The 18816-nt window shown below is 41.5% G+C and overlaps 2 protein-coding genes across 3 annotated transcripts in view; both read right to left on the reverse strand.

Moving 5' to 3' along the window:
• LOC137959857 (preprotein translocase subunit SCY2, chloroplastic) overlaps positions 1–17066 on the reverse strand; it is a 54097-nt gene extending 37031 nt beyond the window's left edge. For both annotated transcript variants that reach the window (XM_068807256.1, XM_068807255.1), the window contains exons 1-3: positions 16916–17066; positions 14830–15315; positions 12822–12910 (exon numbers count right to left, since the gene is read on the reverse strand). In XM_068807256.1, the coding sequence (XP_068663357.1) occupies positions 12822–12910; positions 14830–15315; positions 16916–16985 (645 nt within the window). In that variant the 5' untranslated portion in view covers positions 16986–17066. The remainder of the gene's footprint in view (positions 1–12821; positions 12911–14829; positions 15316–16915) is intronic.
• Positions 17067–17200: 134 nt separating this feature from the next.
• On the reverse strand, positions 17201–18596 carry LOC137959488 (pentatricopeptide repeat-containing protein At1g62670, mitochondrial-like). The gene is made up of 3 exons (XM_068806852.1): positions 18224–18596; positions 17799–18121; positions 17201–17209 (listed from the first exon to the last, which is right to left on the reverse strand). The coding sequence occupies exons 1-3, from the start codon at positions 18594–18596 to the stop codon at positions 17201–17203; spliced, it is 705 nt and encodes a 234-aa protein (XP_068662953.1).
• Positions 18597–18816: the final 220 nt, after the last annotated feature.

Consider the following 18816-nt stretch of genomic DNA (forward strand, 5'->3'; position numbering starts at 1 on the left):
TTAAAGCACGAACCTCATCATCAATTTTAATTTGAACGAATGTCAATCGATTAACAATCGTGCTAAACTCATTCGAATGCGATGGAACTAATGTATTTTCTGTCATCTTTAAATTGAAGAGTTTTTTCATGAGATATACCTTATTATTTGGAGAAGGCTTCTCATACATGTCGGATAGAATCTTCATCATCCCCGTTGTGGTTTTCTCCGACACCATGTTGTGAGCAACATTCTTCGATAATGTTAACCGGACTACTCCCAACACTTGTCTATTGAGGAAATTCCACTCATCATCTTTCATACCTTCTAGTTTCATATCCAGAAGTGGTGCGTGCAGCTTTTTACTGTACAGAGAATCTTCGATTTGCATCCTCTAGAACTCAAAATCCATACCATCAAACTTGTTGATCCCTAGTGCCGATCCTTCTCTGCTAGCCATTGCTCTCAATCATGAACCAAAACTCCGATACCACTTGTTAGGAATTAAACGCCCTAATTCCAAACTAACAAGAGAGCAATAATAATAAACGCGGAAGAAGGGAAAAAACAAGCACGAAAAAGCACAACAAGATTTATACAGGTTCGCCTCAAGGTGAGACTACGTCCTGTTTTCTGCCGCTGCAGTAATCCAATATGAAGATGAAATACTTTACAAGAGAAATTGTACACTTACAGGTGTTTCTCTCTAACCTCTCGAGTTGCAATTCGAGATGCTCTTCGGTATAAGATGATAAAACCCTAATAGCGGCGCCCCTCAATTATAAAGAGAAAATTAGGGCAATGTAACCGCATTAGGGCATTAATTAGTATCCACAACTTAACATTGTAGGCTCCATGAGGTAGGAGTCTGTGTTCTCGGCTCTATGAGATGGGAGTCTGTGTTGTTTGCTCCATTGGGGGTTTGTGCCCATGTCTCTGAAGAGGAGTCTTGAGTGGAAAAAAGTCCCACATTGAGAAAAGGGAAGAAACATTAGTTGGTTATAAGGTTGAGCAATACGCCTCCTCAATGGCTAGTCATTTTAGGATAGAATTGGACTCATCCCAACAGTGCGCACCTCCAAAGATAAAACTCTTCATGTGGAGCGCTTGCCAGAGTAAAATTCTCACGAGTGATGTGCTCAGTAGAAGGGGCCACCCAGCTATCAACCCCCTTTGTCCTCTCTACAGCACTAAAGCAGAAATTGCCAGTCATATTCTTCTACATTGCTCCTTTTCATGGTATGTGTGGACCTCTGTTCTAGGCAAGATGGGGCTGCAATTTTGTATATCAACTGATCTGATCTCTTCAGCAAGTCGTTCGTTGGCCTTCCCCTTCCTGGTCTCGAAAAAGTGATGATATCCGCATGTGCCAGTTTCATAACGTGGAGGCTCTGTAATGAACGCAACCGAAGGTGGTTCGATGCTAAAAGTGAATCTGAAGTAAGAGTAACAGACAAGGTGTCGGGGCAAATATCCTCTTGGCTTCTAATTAAGAAGGTTTTTTCCTCCTTCAAAGAAACCTCTATCCGTGAAAACTGGAGTATTTTGGCAAGGATGCACTTTGGAATCAAGGGTCCAACAATGCAGGAGTGGACCTCCCCAGAAGCTAGATACCTCAAGTTGAATTTTGATGGCTCTTCTCTAGGCAATCCGGGGATTGCTGGTTTTGGGGGAGTTATTTTGGATCCATCTGGCAATCAATGTTCCTCTTATGTCGGCCCGTTAGAATTTCTGATTCTACGTCTGTTGAGCTTTATGACCTACTCAATGAGCTTCGCATTTTCAGAGACAACTGTAGTGGTCCCATTCACATTGAAGGAGACTCGAAGGTGGTCATTGGATGGTGTGAGCGTGCTTCCCCTCCACCGTGGCGCCATTGGGACATATTTCGGGAGATTTTAGATATTACCTCACTTCACTCTTGTTTTTGGTCTCACATTCCAAGATCTGCAAATTCGGCTACAGATGTGCTTGCCAAATAGGGAGCGTCCCTACAATCTCTTGTTTTAAGGGATCTGCTCCCTATTCCTTTGTAATTTTTCTTGTTAATATATATAAATACATCTTTATCAAAAAAAAAAAAAAAATACTCACAGGTCCCAAGATCGAAACTTAGCTCTGATACCATGTAAAAAGGAATAAAATAAGAGAAGAAAGAAGAGAGAAAGAGAAATGAGAGAGAAGGATAGAGACAAGAGTGAGTTGAAAGGCAGTCAATAAAGTTGAGGTTGGCCCCCTCTTCCCTTTTATTTCATTTAAGTCAGTTGATGTCTAATTACAAACATACCCTTGGAGACTCAAACCTCTAAAACTTACCAACCACATCCAAATAACATAAAATCTGAGTTACAGACTTCACACATCTAACTATACTTGCTGACACTATTACAGACTTATACAAAGAATGTAAACTGACCAAAATATCCCAACTTGATATTTAACTAAGTCCATAAACTGTATGATGGACATATAAAGCTATGAACTTCCTTTGATACCATGATAAGTTTGAGCCCAATACCATCCTAAAATGACTAGTCAAACTAAGAGATCAATTCCCAACTAATAACCATAGAATTTTACTTAACACTTGTCTATGTAGAATTTTACTTCACACTTGTCTATGTAGAAACAAGAGATAACTGTCTCAGAGCAACAAGAGTGAGAGCGAGAGGAGGAGAGAATAGGGAGATGGTGATCGCGGGATCCTCCAAGAGAGAAACTGAACTAGAGTGAGAGGGAAACTAGAAGCGCAGAGAAGAGTGCTGGCTAGCATTGCAAGAGAGACCAGAAGCCTGACCAACGGAGTTCGATCATCTCCCCTGATGTTCACGCAAGTATATCGCAAATGAACGTGAGTCACAATGACCTCACTCAGCTGATCAAGGATCCAACATCGCTGGGTAAGGGGGCCCTCAGTCTAGGTACCTCAATGCCACTACAGCAGTAGTGGAAGACGAAGACTGGCAACTCATTTGGAGCAAAGCTGAGAAGCAGATCCAGCACGATGATCTGTCGAAGTGTCAACACCAAAGCCACTCCTTCAACTATAATATCACTAGTGTCTCTATCAGAAAGCTTCAAGATCGCTTGGGTCGGTGACTCGGGTCTCTATCACCAATAGTGATACACGATCCTTCATTAAATCCCTAATGCTGCTTGCGCTTTCTTCCTCAAGCAATTTGATCAGGCCACAAAAGACCGATATTCTAAAAATAGAACTTGGGAGTTCTAGACTAGACAACTCGTCTTCTACTTCTCAATTTTTAAATACAAACAAACCTGGGAATGCAAGATCACCCAATACCAGCAAGGGTCTACATCCCTGAATCAACATCCTCTGGCTATGGCTGGAACACTTTCATGGATTGCCTTCAAAGCCATTCTTCTCCGGACACCTCATAAACACACCAGACCAATGACAACATACCAGCCTTCCCTGCTTTGAAGCCCACCCCCACCCCCTCCAAAGCAAAACACACTCCTTCTGCAGTCTCCGACCACTTCCAAGATCAATGACCTTGAACTCGCCAAAAAACCTGCCAACCACTTCACCATATCCTTACCCTCCGAAATCTTAATCATGGATGAGAGCAGCTTACGTCCGCCCTGATCATCACTACCACCTGCAAATTAGTTGATAGCCACCCCTTTGCCAATTGGTTTACCAATCAACTTAGCTCCAATACTCTCACATGCCCTCATACTTGGGGCACCATGACTGCCTAATCTGTTTCACCTCAATTACTGATTCACTAGCTGCTACAACCCTCACACCTAACCTTGAGTCAAATATCCAAAGTATCAGGGAGTGGACTCCAGACTTAGCAAACCTTTCATCCGGTCAATGGATTTGCATTCGGGGGCTTCCGACTGACACGGTCAGGCAATTGTCGCCAAGCAAGATGATCAAGTCTCTTCAGCAAGGTGATCAAGCAAGATGAGACAACATCTAGTATGGCAAGAATGGACTACGCCAGAGTTCACATTGTGCCCAATCAACATTGGCTTGGGCACAAACTTCTCAAAGTTATCGTGGGTGACTTCTTCTGGATCTGAATCACCTTCGAAGATTTCAACTCTAGATGGAGTCCAGCAAATGACCTTGATCCTTCGGAACGAAGACAGCAAGAACAGCAGAACACCATGGCTTAGCCAACCAGGTGCCAAGTCCACTCTGATTAACACGACTTTGAATCGAAAAATCAGTAACTCGTCCACCTCTTTCCCTACTTGCCATTCATATTCGAATTCAAACCAGCACCACTCAAACCGCACCCCTGCCACCACCTACTCTTTTGACCATGCTGAGAGCCACCTATCTGACCAGCTAGAAAAGACCCCCCATTCCACTTCCGCAAACTGCCACGTAGCCTACAACTCCCCCATCCAGCCTAACTGCTACCATTGACCTTCCGAACCCCCAATCCAATGTAGTGTTAGATCTTCACAACACTTCTATCTCCCCAGACGGTCAACCAAACAAAAGTTGGTGCTCACCTAACCCAGATTCCAAGCCCCAATCGCCAGCTTGCACACGAACCAAAAACTGTCACTCACCCATCAACATATCGAGACCCCCCCCCCCCCCCCCCCCCCCCGGGCTGTTAACGTCTCTTTGAACACCTAGCAACTCCACCATACCCCTGCAAACGCTACTACTCCTACCTTTACCAACACTTGCCAAACACCCACCAATAGTCCTCTACCCCATGTTATGGACTCAATAGCACACCGAGTCACTCAGAGGAGGAGACAATGACTCGTCAAGTCACTTCTACTTTCATTATTTATGTTGCTTTTAGTTTCAATTTTCATTGATGATGTAATAAGGCCGGTCTTTTGGGTAGTATTGGCTAGGTGCATAACATTTGGTATCAGAGTTAGCGTTATGTCGCGAGTTCGAATCCCGGAGGGGGCGACCAGAGTGTGCTTCCCGCACCAATGGGCCACCGCTATATGCGGAAGGGGCGACCTGAGTGTGTTCCCGCACCATGGAACGTCGCTAGAGTAGGCCATCGCAAGTGGGCCGTCATGGACATCGGCTCTCGCGAGCGTGGTTGTGATGTTATGGTCCTAGGTTATGTACCTTTGTCTTCCGCTCCTAACAGGCCAGTCTTTTGGGTAGTATTGGCTAGGTGCTTAACAGGGAGCTCCACCTCCAGCCGTAACGATTCAGTAAGGCCTGCTATAAATAGCGCCACTTGTTGGTCCCCACGTACCATACTGCGTGCTCTGGCTAATTTTTCCTGGAACTGCTGTTGATATTGCTCCACTAAGCCAGTTTGGCGTAACAAAACCAAATGCCCCAAAGGGTTGCTGTAAGCAGGAGGACGAAAACGGAGAGAGCATAAATTCTTAAACACATCCCAATCGATCACCTCTCTATCAACCTCAACTTGCTGAAACCAGAGTTGTGCTTCCCCAGTAAGCGGAAGACAGCCAACTAGACTTTATCATAAGCTGCAATTCTTCTATGGGTAAGTGACCCCCCTGGCCAGAGAAACTCGTGCGCTCAGTAAACTCATCTCCCCCTTTGTTATGCGAATGGTCCCCTCCTCTTTGCTCTGGAATTGTGTTCCCTCTAGTAGTTATACCAGTCTCCATGCTATCCATTTTTCCATTCAATGTCTCCATACCGAGCTCAAGTCTAGAGAACCTCTCATTGAATCCTTGTTGGCCTTCTCTGTCGTGTTACCCTGCTCTGATACCAACTTGTTATGCACCTAGCCAATACTACCCAAAAGACCGGCCTTATTACATCATCAATGAAAATTGAAACTAAAAGCAACATAAATAATGAAAGTAAAAGTAAGTGACTCAGTGAGTCATTGTCTCCTCCTCTGAGTGACTCGGTGTGCTATTGAGTCCATAACACCCACTTCTTGCAACATACAAAAGAAAAGGAAAAGGTCTTCCAAGAAGGTTTCTCCACGTGGAATCCAACAACCCCAACCAATTCCCAATGGACGCCACTACTGGCCAGGTTCTTTTCTCACCGCTTGGTGATAGGTCTCGCAAACTTGTGGACAAGCTTCAGTCTACAAAACATAAGTATGACGAAGAAACTCGGTGTCAAAAGATGGAGTTCGCTGAGATTATGGGAGTAGTTTATAAAGGCTAATTACCTGGAGACCCAGAAGACCGAGGAGTCTCAAAACTCAAGTCCAAAAGGAAATGACCATATCCTCATGGAACATACATGGAGTTGGCTCCCAAAGCCATAATTAGAAACCTCTTCACCTCCAACAGATCCGCCATTGTCATCCTCCAAGAGACCAAGGCTCAATCTATGAATGACACGACTGCCTATGATCTTTGGAGTTGTGCCTCCCTTATTTGGACAGCTCTAAATGTGGTTGGCCACTCGGGGGACATCCTCATCTTTGGGATTCCAACCTAGTTGATGTCCTTGACATTGAACATAGATCCTTCATGATCGCCCTCAAGCTCTATGGCCCTACAAGATACCAAGAGCACCAAGCTATTTGAGACGAGCTTCTACTCTTCACCCAACACTGAAGCCACCCTTGGCTATTTGTGGGCAACTTCAACGCAATTCGCTTTTGCAATGAGAAATCCCCTCCTACTTCCCACATCCTCCTCGATGCGTGGCTTTACTAATTTTATTGGAAATTGCGAGCTTGACGAAATTTGCACCTCAGGCAGATCATTCACATAGTCTAAAGAACTGCCACAACCTCTCCAAGCTCGATCACTTCCTCGTTAATGGTGATTGGTTGAGATTGAATGAGAGCGCCACCAGCCGTGTCCTTAACCGTGCTGGTTCAAATCACTGAACCTATGCAGCTAGATACCAAAGGGGGCAGATGGGGAGACATGCCTTTCCTTTTCGAGAATTCATGGATCCTAGAAAAGGAATTTGACTGCCTTCTCTTCGATTGGTGGTCCAGTATCTCCATCTCCGATGCCATTGGATGGAAACTCCCCCAAAAACTCAAGGCCCTCTTTTTCAATTAAAAAAAAAAAAACGCAAAGCCCTGAAAGGCAAGCTTAGGGTTTTTTCTTCAACCTACCGTGCTGCTACTACTGATAAGAAAACTTCGCTCCTATCTCAAATTTCTTGCCTTGACGAAATTGATGAGCAACGTGTTAGGAATTAGACACCCTAATTCCAAACTAATGAGAGCAATAATAATAATCGCGGAAGAAGAAAAGAGCAAACACGAGAACAAACAACAAGATTTATTCAAGTTCGCCTCAAGGTGAGATTACGTCCTGTCTTCCGCACTACTGCAGTAATCCACTATGAAGATGAAATAGTTTACAATAGAAATCGCATACTTACGGTGTTTTTTTTCTAACCTCTCTCAGCCGCCAACTTATGATGCTCCTCGGATGATTGAATAAAACCCCAATAGCGGTGCCCTCCCCTCCCAAATATAAAGAGCAAACTAGGGCAATCGCTTTTACAAGAGTGATATTCCCAAACTACCCTTAATGAAACAGCAGTTAATATATCGTGGACCGGGTGGGGGTTCCGCCCCCCTTCCAACCCACACGGAGACCTTACCGCGAAGGTCAATCCGCGTACTAACTCAGCGTAGGGCGTTGATTAGGCTCCACAAATTAACACACCGACCCCTCTTCCCCAATGAGCTCTCTCTCCACACCTCTCTTCTCAACAAATTTCAAACTTTCTCCCATTGTGAGGGCATACAATGGAAGCAACGAAACCATTTTAGATGGTTGGCTTAAAAAGTGACGGAAACACCAATTTTTTTCACGTTGTTGCCTCAGCTAGGAGGACTAACTGAATTACTTCATTATGCATCAACAATGAAGTAACCTCGGATAGAGCCTCTATTACTAACACTTCGGCCTATTCCCACATCAAGAAAGTTGTCCTCAATCAGCTAGAGCACAAGGCAAATCTCACCTGGAGACTTTCAGCGCCTAACAAAGTAAAATTCTCCATTTGCACAGCCATCAGAGAGCAAATCCTCACTATAGACAATCTTCACAGGAAAGGCTTCTCCGCCCCGGATACTACCTGCCCCCTGTGGCATTTGTGAGGAGTTAGTCCAGCATGTTCTTCTGCATTGTGGCTTTTTGTGGAGAGTTTGGATGCCAGTGTTCCAGAAAATTGGCATTCAGGTGGGCCTCCATCAAGATCTATTTGGCACTTTTCAGATGGTGCTTGGGACTCACCTTCCTAAAATTGGCAAGCTTATGTTCTCTGCTTGCCTAGCTCACATGGCTTGGTGTCTCTGGCTCGAGAGAAATAATCGAAGATTCAATTCCAAGTTCAGCAATCTAGATAGTAGGGTCTCTTGCATCATCGGTATGGTTTCCAGTTGGTTCCACACCAGGAAGGAATTTGCTCCTCAAGCCGGTGTCTCCTTTCAATGGAATTGGTGTCTTTTGGCTCACATGGCAGGCCCCCAGAGGACTTCGATCATGACTGAGTGGGAGTCTCCCTCCATTAATTGCATTAAGCTAAACTTCGATGGTAGTGCTTAGGGATGCCCAAGACCGACTAGTGGAGAGACTATCGTCTCCTATGTTGGGCCTGTGGGTATTGTAGATTCTACCACTGCGGAGGTGAATGCTCTTCATCTTGGGTTGAAGATTTTCAAAGACAGACTACAAGGGAAGCTATTGATTGAGGGAGACTCTAAAGTGGTCATAAGTTGGTGCTCTAATCCAGCCTCTCCCCCATGGCGGCATTGGCCAATGACTTCACCTATTGCAGATATTGTATCTTCCATTTCTCGTACTTGGAATCATATTCCTAGGTTAGCCAATTATGTGGCTGATAGGCTAGTTAAATTTGGAACCTCCCAGCAATCTCTCATTGTTTAGGATGGTTCCCCCTCCTTGTAATCTTGCTCTTTTGAGCCTTTTAATATAACTCAGCACTATTTCAAAAAAAATCAATAATAAATATAAACAAGTTAAGGACTTTTTTTTTTGAAAATGATATATATACTAACAAGTTAAGGACACACAAGACATTAATAGAAATCTTGTCTTTACTTTTTTCTTTTTGAAGACAAAGAAATGTAATAACATATAAAATCAAATCGAAAGCCGTGTGCAAGATTTAAGTGGCTTACTAATGGAGATGCCAATACTAAATTCTTTCACGCAGTCGCCTCAGTGCAAAGAAGAGCCAACAGCATCACCACGCTCAGCGTCAATGGTGAGATTACCTCGGATCGATCCCTTCTTTTAGACTCACTGGTGAATTTTTTTGCAAATCTATATTCTGATTGCCAGCCAGTCTGCCCTTTCTTTGAAAGGGTTCAATTCCAGGCTATCCGTTCGGCTGCTACTAGTCTCATCGAGCTCCCTTTCTCCAGTAGGGAAATTGAAAAAGCAACCCTGGGTCTTCCTCTGGATCGCGCTCTGAGCCTGGACGGTTTCAATGGGGAATTCTATCGCCGATGTTGACCCCTCATCAGAGATGATATTGCCTGCATGGTTCGCTCATTTTATCAGCATGGCATCAAATTTAGGAGCATCGGAGCTTCGTTTATTGCCCTCATCCCTAAAAAAGACGGGGCATAACTTCCTTCCGACTTCTGGCCTATCAATCTCACCACCAATGCCTACAAGGTGATTATGCGCCTCCTTGCCAATCGCCTCAAGGCAGTTATCCCTATCGCCATTCATCATGGCCAGAGTGCTTTTATCAAGGGAAAGAACATATTAGATTCAGCTATGGCATGTCACGAGCTCATCCACCATTTTAAGGCTTTAAAGCTCTCCAGATTTATCCTCAAGCTTGATTTCGAGAAAGCCTTCGACAAAGTTAATTGGAAGCTTCTGGATAACCTCCTGGGGAAGATGGGATTCGGGGAAACATGGCGCTTCTGGATTCAAAGTTGCATTCTTTTCAACGGCACAGTATGTGGCTATGTCAAGGGATCCAGAGGTATCAGACAAGGAGACCTATTTTCCCCCTTGTTTTTCAATGTGGTAGTAGAATATCTATCCTCCTTGATTTATTCGGCCAAGAACTTGGGATGGCTCCTCCCCACGACGGGTTGGGCAGCCTTTGATGTGCCGATCCTTCAGTTTGCAGATGATACCATCTGTTTTGGGGTTGGCACTATGGATCAGATCAGGAAGTTGCGTGTTGTTTTGGGACTATTTGAATTAGCTTCTGGTCAGGACATCAATTGGAAGAAAATCACTCTCCTTGGCTATCACATCAACTCATCTGTGCTTTAGGGTATGGCAGACTATTTGGGGTGCTCATTGGAGAATTTTCCAGTTACTTATCTGGGGCTCCCACTTTTTGACTTTTGGCCTTCGACGACGCTATGGTCCCCCTTTATTGAGAAATTTGAGAAGACACTAGCTACTTGGAGGAGCAAGTTTTTATCTACTGCGGGGAGACTCAAGTCTTGTTTGGCAGGACTACCAAACTATCTGCAATCTTTCATGCACTATCCGGCCTCCGTTTGCTATAGGATTGACGCCATCCATCGGTGTTTTCTTTGAAGAGGTTTTGAGGACACCTTCAGATATCATTTGGTGAGTTGGAAGGATATTTGCATGCCCCGGAATCGGTGTGGTTTAGGCATCCGGCCTACGAAGGAGATGAATAATGCCTTTATGCTCAAATGGATTTGGAACTTCAACGTCAAGCATAACAACCTATGGAGAGATATGGTCAGGTTCTACCTTCAGTTTTCGGGTGCCTGGTGAAGGGGGGGTGGCGTCACGCGCCTCTTATCTCTGATCTAGAAATCAATTCAAATGTTCCTCCCAATATTCAGAGATGCAACTTTTTTTCACACATGCAATGGTAGAACCCTCATTTTTTGGTCGGATGAATGGTGCGGCCCCCTCCCTCTCTCAAAGGACTTCCCGAGGCTTTCTAGGGTGGTGAAGAACCTCTCTTGCTCAGTGGCCAATTCTTGGAGAGACCGTTCATGGAGTCTCACGTTTCGCCGGGGATTAAATGATGAGAAAATTTTGGATTTTTGCTCTCCTCTCCAGACTCAACAGCATTACTATTCGTGAGCATACAATTGATAAACTGACATGGAAGCCCAATATTAATGGCCGATTCACAGTTGCATCCACCTACTCTCATATTAGAAAGCAAGATTATAGCATGCATGAGCACAAGGCAAACTTGACATGGAAGCTCTTAACGCCAAGTAGAATCAAATTTTTCGTGTGGATGGCCATCAAGGAACAGATCCTCACCTCTGACCATCTCCACAATAGAGGCTACACAGTCCTCGATTGTACGTGTCCCCTTTGTGTTTTGTGCAATGAAACAGTCCAGCATGTTTCCTTACATTGTGATTTCTCTTAGCAAGTTTGGATGAAGATTTTTCAAAAAATTGGGCTCCAATTGGGGCTGCATCAGGACCTCTTTGGCACCTATGAGAAGATTATGGGGATCCACCTTCCTAGGTTAGGCAAGTTAATTCTCTTGGCATGCATCGCACATGTCCCTTGGTTCCTATGGCTAGAGCGAAACAACCGGAGATTCAATTCCAAGGCTAGCACCCCGGAAAATATAGCTTCTCATGCAATGGGCCTTATCTCGAGCTAGTTACATACCAGAAAGGAGTTTGCCTCTCTACCGAGTGTCTCCCTTCAGGAAAATTGGGATTTGATCGGGCATATGGCAGGCCCCTGCAAGACTCCAGTTATGGCCACCTGGGATCCTCCCCCTTGCGATTGCATCAAACTCAATTTTGATGGCAGTGTTTTAGGTTGTCCTCAGCCGACTGGAGCAGGTGGTGTTTTCAAAGATAGTAGTGGAGACCCTATTCTATCCTATGCTGGGCCGGTGGGCATTGTTGATTCAAATACTGCTGAAGTGAGTGCTATTTTATTCGGACTCCGAATTTTCAAAGAGTGTCTCCAAGGCAAGCTGCTTATTGAAGGAGACTCAAAGACTGTCATCAATTGGTGTTCAAAAGATAGCTCCCCCCCTTGGCGTCATTGGCCTATCACTAATTGTATTGCTGACATTGTGTCATCCATTCATTGTAGTTGGAACCTAGTTCCTAAATCAACCAATTCTTTGGCTGATAAATTGGCAAAATTCGGAACCTCCTAGCAATCTCACATTGTTTGGGAAGGTTTCCCCCTTGGAATCTGCTCGTTTGAGCTTTCTCTTAATAAAATTCAGCATTATTTCAAAAAAAAATATAAAATCAAATAATAAGTTAGGAGGGAGACTCAATGTCTGAATATTTTGTAACCAAATGAAGGAAAGAATAGAACTGATCCATTACTATAATGTGTTTTACAATGACAACCTCAGGGAAATCACTTTGGATAAATCTCTATCTAGTCACACATGACACAGGTTATGAAGGCATCATCCCACCCGGGATCCACTCCAATGCTCAGGGGCTTCCTTCAATGTGGCACTTACAATGAAGTTTGTTTGAAACCCCAGCCACCCAAATATACACAAGAAGAAAACCAAAACCAATAAGCATAACCAAACAGCAGTAAGGTGCTAAATATAGGAAATAACATATTTACAAATGTAAAGGGCATTATTGTCTTCATTTCTTTGCATTTTATTTTATTTTGAAATGTTTTCTTTGCATTTTATGAATGGAGTATTTGTCACTTCTGTCAAGATATGTTTACAAAAAGTGAGGGGGTCAAACAGTCACTGGGCAATAGTTCTCATTCTTTCATGTTTTTTGTTCTACCACTTCTTTCTTTCTTCTTCTCTTTGCTTGTATACTGATAAGTCTTTTTTTCATCAATGACCTTATCAAATGCACATCAATCTTACCCCAGATTTAGATGATATTTGGAAGCACCATGAAACATCATATCCTGTCTAACATATTCACATTGCAAGTAAAGTGAGAAAGTAAATAGGATACCTGCATGAGAATAGATGCTGCTATTTGAGGACTGATTCCAAGCTGAAAAAACGACAGCTTAAGGTCTGCTGACAAATCACCAAGCTCATCTGTTAAATGAAGAAAAACAAGGAGCTTAACTTAACATGAATTACCTCTCATTTGCACAAGACGACAACGAACAAAAAGTTGATCTCCACATTCATTAGAACTTAAGATTTCCCAAACACAAGAGCTGTACTTCGATAAGTCTTGTGAAGAACATACCTTGATATCTGCTATGTTTTAAACCATGTATATATGGACTATTTTTCACTAGAAAATACATTCCTGATCCTGAAAGGAAAAAGACCTTGAAGAGAAGGAAAAACACTCCAACTTCGACCACAACTTCCATCCATTTTATAGCCTTCCTTCCTCTACCATTTATTAACACATCAACCAACATCAAAAACCCCTCTCCACCAGATGCTGAATCAGTTGTATTAGGTGCACTGTATGAGTAGCCTAGACTTCTAGAATCAATAAGCTGATACTAAATTATTCGTAGAGATGTCTATTAGAGCAAGATTGCTTCATTTAGTCAAGCTCCATGGAAGGGTTTGCACTAGAACTCTACAATATATGTCCATGCAGATGATAGAATCCCTTAAGTTTCCAAATTAGGAAACCACAAGACATTAATTGGACATTGATCTATTAGCAGAGATGCTTGAGCAAAAAAAAGCACTCAATGCCAACTCAGTCAAACATACAAGACCACAAAACTCAGAAGTATACAAAATAAAAAAATTTACATGACTGCCGCTCTCTTTGTAATTTGGTGACACAGCAAATCTTCGAGAAATCGAGGGTTTTCTTGCTAAAACCCTAAAGGGTACAATAGAGAATAGAAAAGTCAAGATGGCTGCAGAGGTTCTTCTTTGTAAGCTAAAGCATGTCCAAAAGACCAAAATATCCTAATTTTAAAAGCTTAGGAAGGTTAAAAATGTCCTAAACCTTTAATTATAAAGACAAAAGAAAACAAGAAAAAAAAAAGACATACTAAACAATATGGGCTTTGGCTTCATTTCTGCTTCTTCTTCTTGAGCTTGGATCTGTCAAGTTGATCCAAGTAAGCTTTAGCTTGCTTCTCTACACCATTACAGTCTAAAATGACTGGTGAGGTTCATCAGTTATTCATAGTGCAACAATGTTATGTACTGGTGAGGTTCATCGGTTATTCATAGTGTAACAATGTTATGTTTGTGCCATATTACCTCTGGTACTATTTCTTAAGGAGAAAAGAACCATGCTAGCAATACCTTAAATATAATATGTTCGAAAGTTAATGACTGAATACTTCCACATTTAGTTTTTGTTTTTGGCATTTTAGCTGTTTTTTTATCGTGACATACATATTTCTTCTCCAGCTCCTTTCTCATGTTATTCCAAATTGAAGTCTATCTCAAATTTCTCTTAATTAACAAACAAATGTGATAGTTTTTTAGACATCATTGTTTCCTCTCCTTGAGGCACCACAAACAAATGCTCATGAATCTGAAAACACAAGGCCAGATTGGTCTTTAAAGATAATACAGCATGCCTGAGTCCATAGCAGATGGGAATGTTTGAAATTGAAGACCATTAGAAGAAGCTTTTGGGGCATTAAATGAGAGAAAGGGCTATAAATGTCCCCACAGTAAGAAGAGTGTGCAGTAGTCATGGAGAAGTATGAGAAAAAACTAGGTATTATAATACTTTTTTTTTTGAAAAAGAGGTATTATAATACTTGTAACTACAATATCGCCAAAATTTTACATTATTTAGAAATCGACAACTAATGACTGCCGCAATAGGGCATCCCGGAAGCCACTGAACTGCTACTTGTGGGCACATACAATAAAATGAATTTCCCCGCTGGCCACATAGCCTCTGGATACCACTTCATGAACCATTTCAAGCACGGTTGACATCACATCTAAAGAACGAAAGAATCTCCATACGGTTATGAAGTTAATTGTGAAATTGATGAAGGCAAGGGACTTACCAACAGATCCAGACACAAAGCTCAGATAGTCTTCTGGTATCAACCTCCTATCAAAACCCGGTAATGGGATAAAATAACCAATCCGACTAACCACAATCAACAAAGCTGTCACAAATAACCTCCGCCTTATTTCACTTTTGAATAAAGATTCGGCAGCATTATTGACAAGAGACCCCAGTCGAACAAAAGTTAAAAACCTATTTTTGAACCTCTTGGCCTTGGTTTGTGATGGTCTAGAAACACTTTCCTGCAGAATATCACTCTGATTTCTCCCATCATCTTGTAAAGGCTGAGATTCATAGTGATAGTTAGTTTGCAGTTGTTCAGTACAACATATAGGAAAGCCCCCACCCAAGTATGATGGAGAGTGCTGTTTTGATGGTTCAGCTGGCCTTCCAACAAAGAATGTTATATGCTTCAAGGGTTGAAAGTCAGTCCCAGCACCCAATGAGTGGCTTAAAAAGACATTTCTTTCACGTAGTCTACCTGCATAGACAAAATATGGAGAAATCTCCGAATCAGAGAGCACATCATCAAAGGACTCTGGTTGTAGCACAAAACAGAAAGACAGGTTTAACCATTGAAAAGTCATAACAATTCTTTGAGGTATAGAACTTGCGGAACATCAAAGCACATTTATAAGAGAACAACTCAAGGTTTCAAATAGAAGACATATTTTAAATAGTTAATGAAGCAAAGACACAAGATTTACAAACGCTAGTTGAATTCTTCTGTAATAAACAGATAAAAGGATGTGCAAAAAACAATAAGAATATTACAAAATTCCTTTCTAAAATCTTCTTTGTTATTCCTTCACAGATACTGTATGTTGCAATGAAATTATTCCATTTAAGCAAAAGAAAAGAAAGGATCTAGAAAAGTTAAAACAATTTTTTTTTCTCTGCAATGACAGTTGTATTGAAGCAAAGAACGGGAGAAACACTCATTTACAGTATTTGCATTTCAGAACCAGAATTATGCTCTAGCATGTTCTGAGGGCTTGATGTGAGGTTTGAAATATTTATACAAAACTTGTATGCTCTTCACGTTCACATTTTTCTCTCAAAGTTTCAACTTCAAGTTTCAGATAATACTTGAGAAGAATTCTTCATTCTTCTTCGAGTTATTATATTACATTGCTCTTAGGTTGTACTATGACATTTACCTCTGTAATGAAAGGATTTCCACATAAAATTGGTCTGCTTGATTTTTCTTTTATGGTCACATTCATGCATTCGCTAGACATTGAAATTTAGAATTTCCATTGGTTTGGAATGCATCATTGAATAGCTGAAGATCATTTTTTTTCTATTCCCACATAGATTGAAAACATTAATTTTTGCCATCATTTTGTAGGACCCCTAGCCTCTGGAAAAAAAAATAGATCTCTACAATGGCCAGACTATGGTTTGCCTTGTTTCATGTACTCTATCAGAATGGCAGTATAAAACCCCTAAGAAGAGAAATTTGTAGCTTGCAACCCCAATAATGTGTTATTTTCTCCTGCAATCCTGCTACTAATTCAGTGCCTTTCTTGGTTCATGGTTCAATATTATGGTGTCCTAGGTGTAAAGGAACCACAGTAATCCATCCCGAATGGTTAAACTCAACTGCAGCGACGATACTGTAGGGGAGCTCCTGCAGAAAAATAGCTCGAGGCCAGGATGATAGAAAACTTAAGAAAACCAGTATATTATGCATATTTTACACTCCATACTCACATTACACCTTTAGCTTTTTCCACTAAATTTGAATTTATTCAGATTGATGGAATTATATTTTCTTCTGCTTCTAAGAGACGAGAGTCTCGCTGCTCAGGAGTTTCAAAACAAGCCAATAGACAAGACGTCATCGCGCTCGGAGCAAAATAATTAAAAAGAACAAAAAGTATGTAACGTGAATAGAACTTTATAGAAGCTCACAACCACAATCCATTCGCTCATGGAACCAAGTTAAAGCTTCTCAAAAATCGAGGGTTAAGGCATTGTAAATGAACCAAACACAGGGGAGGAGGAAGAGAGTTAAGACAGAGGGCTTTTTAGTTGCCGCCAATGCATGGAAAGGGGAACAAGAGTGAAAAAGTTACCTCCGCTTTTAGGATATCTACAGTGATGAAGATTAAGACGGAGACATCCAGCAGGTAAGAGAGCACCCATGCTGAAATTTCCAAGGCTACCTCCTGCTCCTGCTTTGCCGCCAACAAAAATGAGGCGAGCTCGTCATCATCCACAACGTTCTTTTCTGTGAGCGGGATGAGTGTGTTGCTCTAACCAGGGAGCCAGTAGACCAGTCTATATACGCTGTAGTATTCGACCTTTTATACAGTAGTCATTTTAAATTCCAAAATACAACTCTCTGCTTTGGTCCTCCACTAGCATCTCTACAAAATACTCAATCACCGTCTTATCACTACAAGTCATATTAAAGTATTGTATACATAAATTTGAAACTCTAGAAAATACTTTCTTTACAAAAGATGGACTCTATAAAGGGGGTACAACTCACAACCACCTTATTCATGGCTCCATGGGGTTAGTCAACATGAATCAAGAGATGAAGTTCATCTTTATTACTTAGGTCAGTCAAAGAAGCCGCTAGTGGTGCACCAGCACGGAAGGTTGTCAACAAACATAAAATTTGAAGTTCATCTTCATTTTCATTTCATTCATCTACACGAACTTCATCTTCGAAATGGGTATTAGTGTGGACGAGTTTATGTGCACTGGAAAACAGTTTCCAGTGTTAGTGCCCCCAAATGAGAAAAATATGAAAAATAAGAGAATTAGTAACTTTTAATAGTATACTTAATTAAAATATAATACTTAAATATTAAATTAGGTAAAACAAACATTATTACTATACGAATAACTAATTTAATATATAATTACAAAATTCCAAGAGAAATTACTGCATACATCTCTCTCTATCATCTTGTTGAGAAAAACACAAGCCTCAAAAAATTTACCCACCTTATAATAACCTTCAATCAGTGCATTGTATGGAGAAGCCTCAGAGACTGAGTTCACATCCAAGAATGTTTCAGCATCAGCAAACTTGCCTAACTGACAATACCCATTCACTACATCTACATACATCTGGATCCCAGGATTTAGACCTAAAAGCTTAATTGCTTCATCCAATTGATGAATTTCACAACAAGCCCCAACCAAAGTATAAACCGCCAAATTTGGCAATAGACAAGCACCTCTCATCACTCTGTACAACCTCGTTCCTTCATCTAATTTATTAGCTTTACGAAGCAAAGGTATTACACTATTATATAAATCACAATCTGTGTGAGTACCCAACTCAGACATATGATATAAAACCTAAAGTGCTTCAATAATTCAGTTTCTTGAAAGAAGTTCAACTATAATTATCTTAAAAGACCAACTATTAGGATTAAGATGTTTTTGCTGCATCCTTCGGAATTGCTCCAATGCTATGTCCATCTGACCACTTTCACACAGAACTTCCATCAGATAATTCAAAATTTCAACATTTGGAACAGTACCAACTTTCACCATTTCTTTGTAAACGAAGATAACTCTTTCCAGATCCTTCTTTACAACAAAAGCACCTAATAGAAGATTACAAGTAGATATCTGGGGAAAGCATTTAGCCGAATTCATTATGTCAAACAATTTTAAAGCTTCATCCACTCTCTGGCTCCGACAAAAAGATTCAACCAAGAAACCAAACCTAAAAGCTAACTCCTCTTTATTCTGCCTCTTTATTTTCGTCATCTCGTTCAGAAGCATCTCCATTTTCTGAACTCTACCAGCGATGCCCAATTTTAAAATCATTCGACAATACGTCACATCAGTCTGACGAAATTGTTTTTGTGTAGAAGCTCATCTGAAGATCTTTAGAGTAGAGCTCAAACCATGTGTGAAATCCAGAACAAAGACTAATCTATCCGAGTGCAGTCTTTCCCTCAAAAAACGAATAGCATCATCAAATTGGGCAAAGTTTGTTGGTTTTTCT

The sequence above is a fragment of the Aristolochia californica genome, unplaced genomic scaffold, assembly GCF_029961685.1.
Source record: "Aristolochia californica isolate CCGP_79_NKW_82.1479 unplaced genomic scaffold, dmAriCali1.0.hap1 SCAF_3, whole genome shotgun sequence".
NCBI classification, from domain to species: Eukaryota; Viridiplantae; Streptophyta; class Magnoliopsida; order Piperales; family Aristolochiaceae; genus Aristolochia; species Aristolochia californica.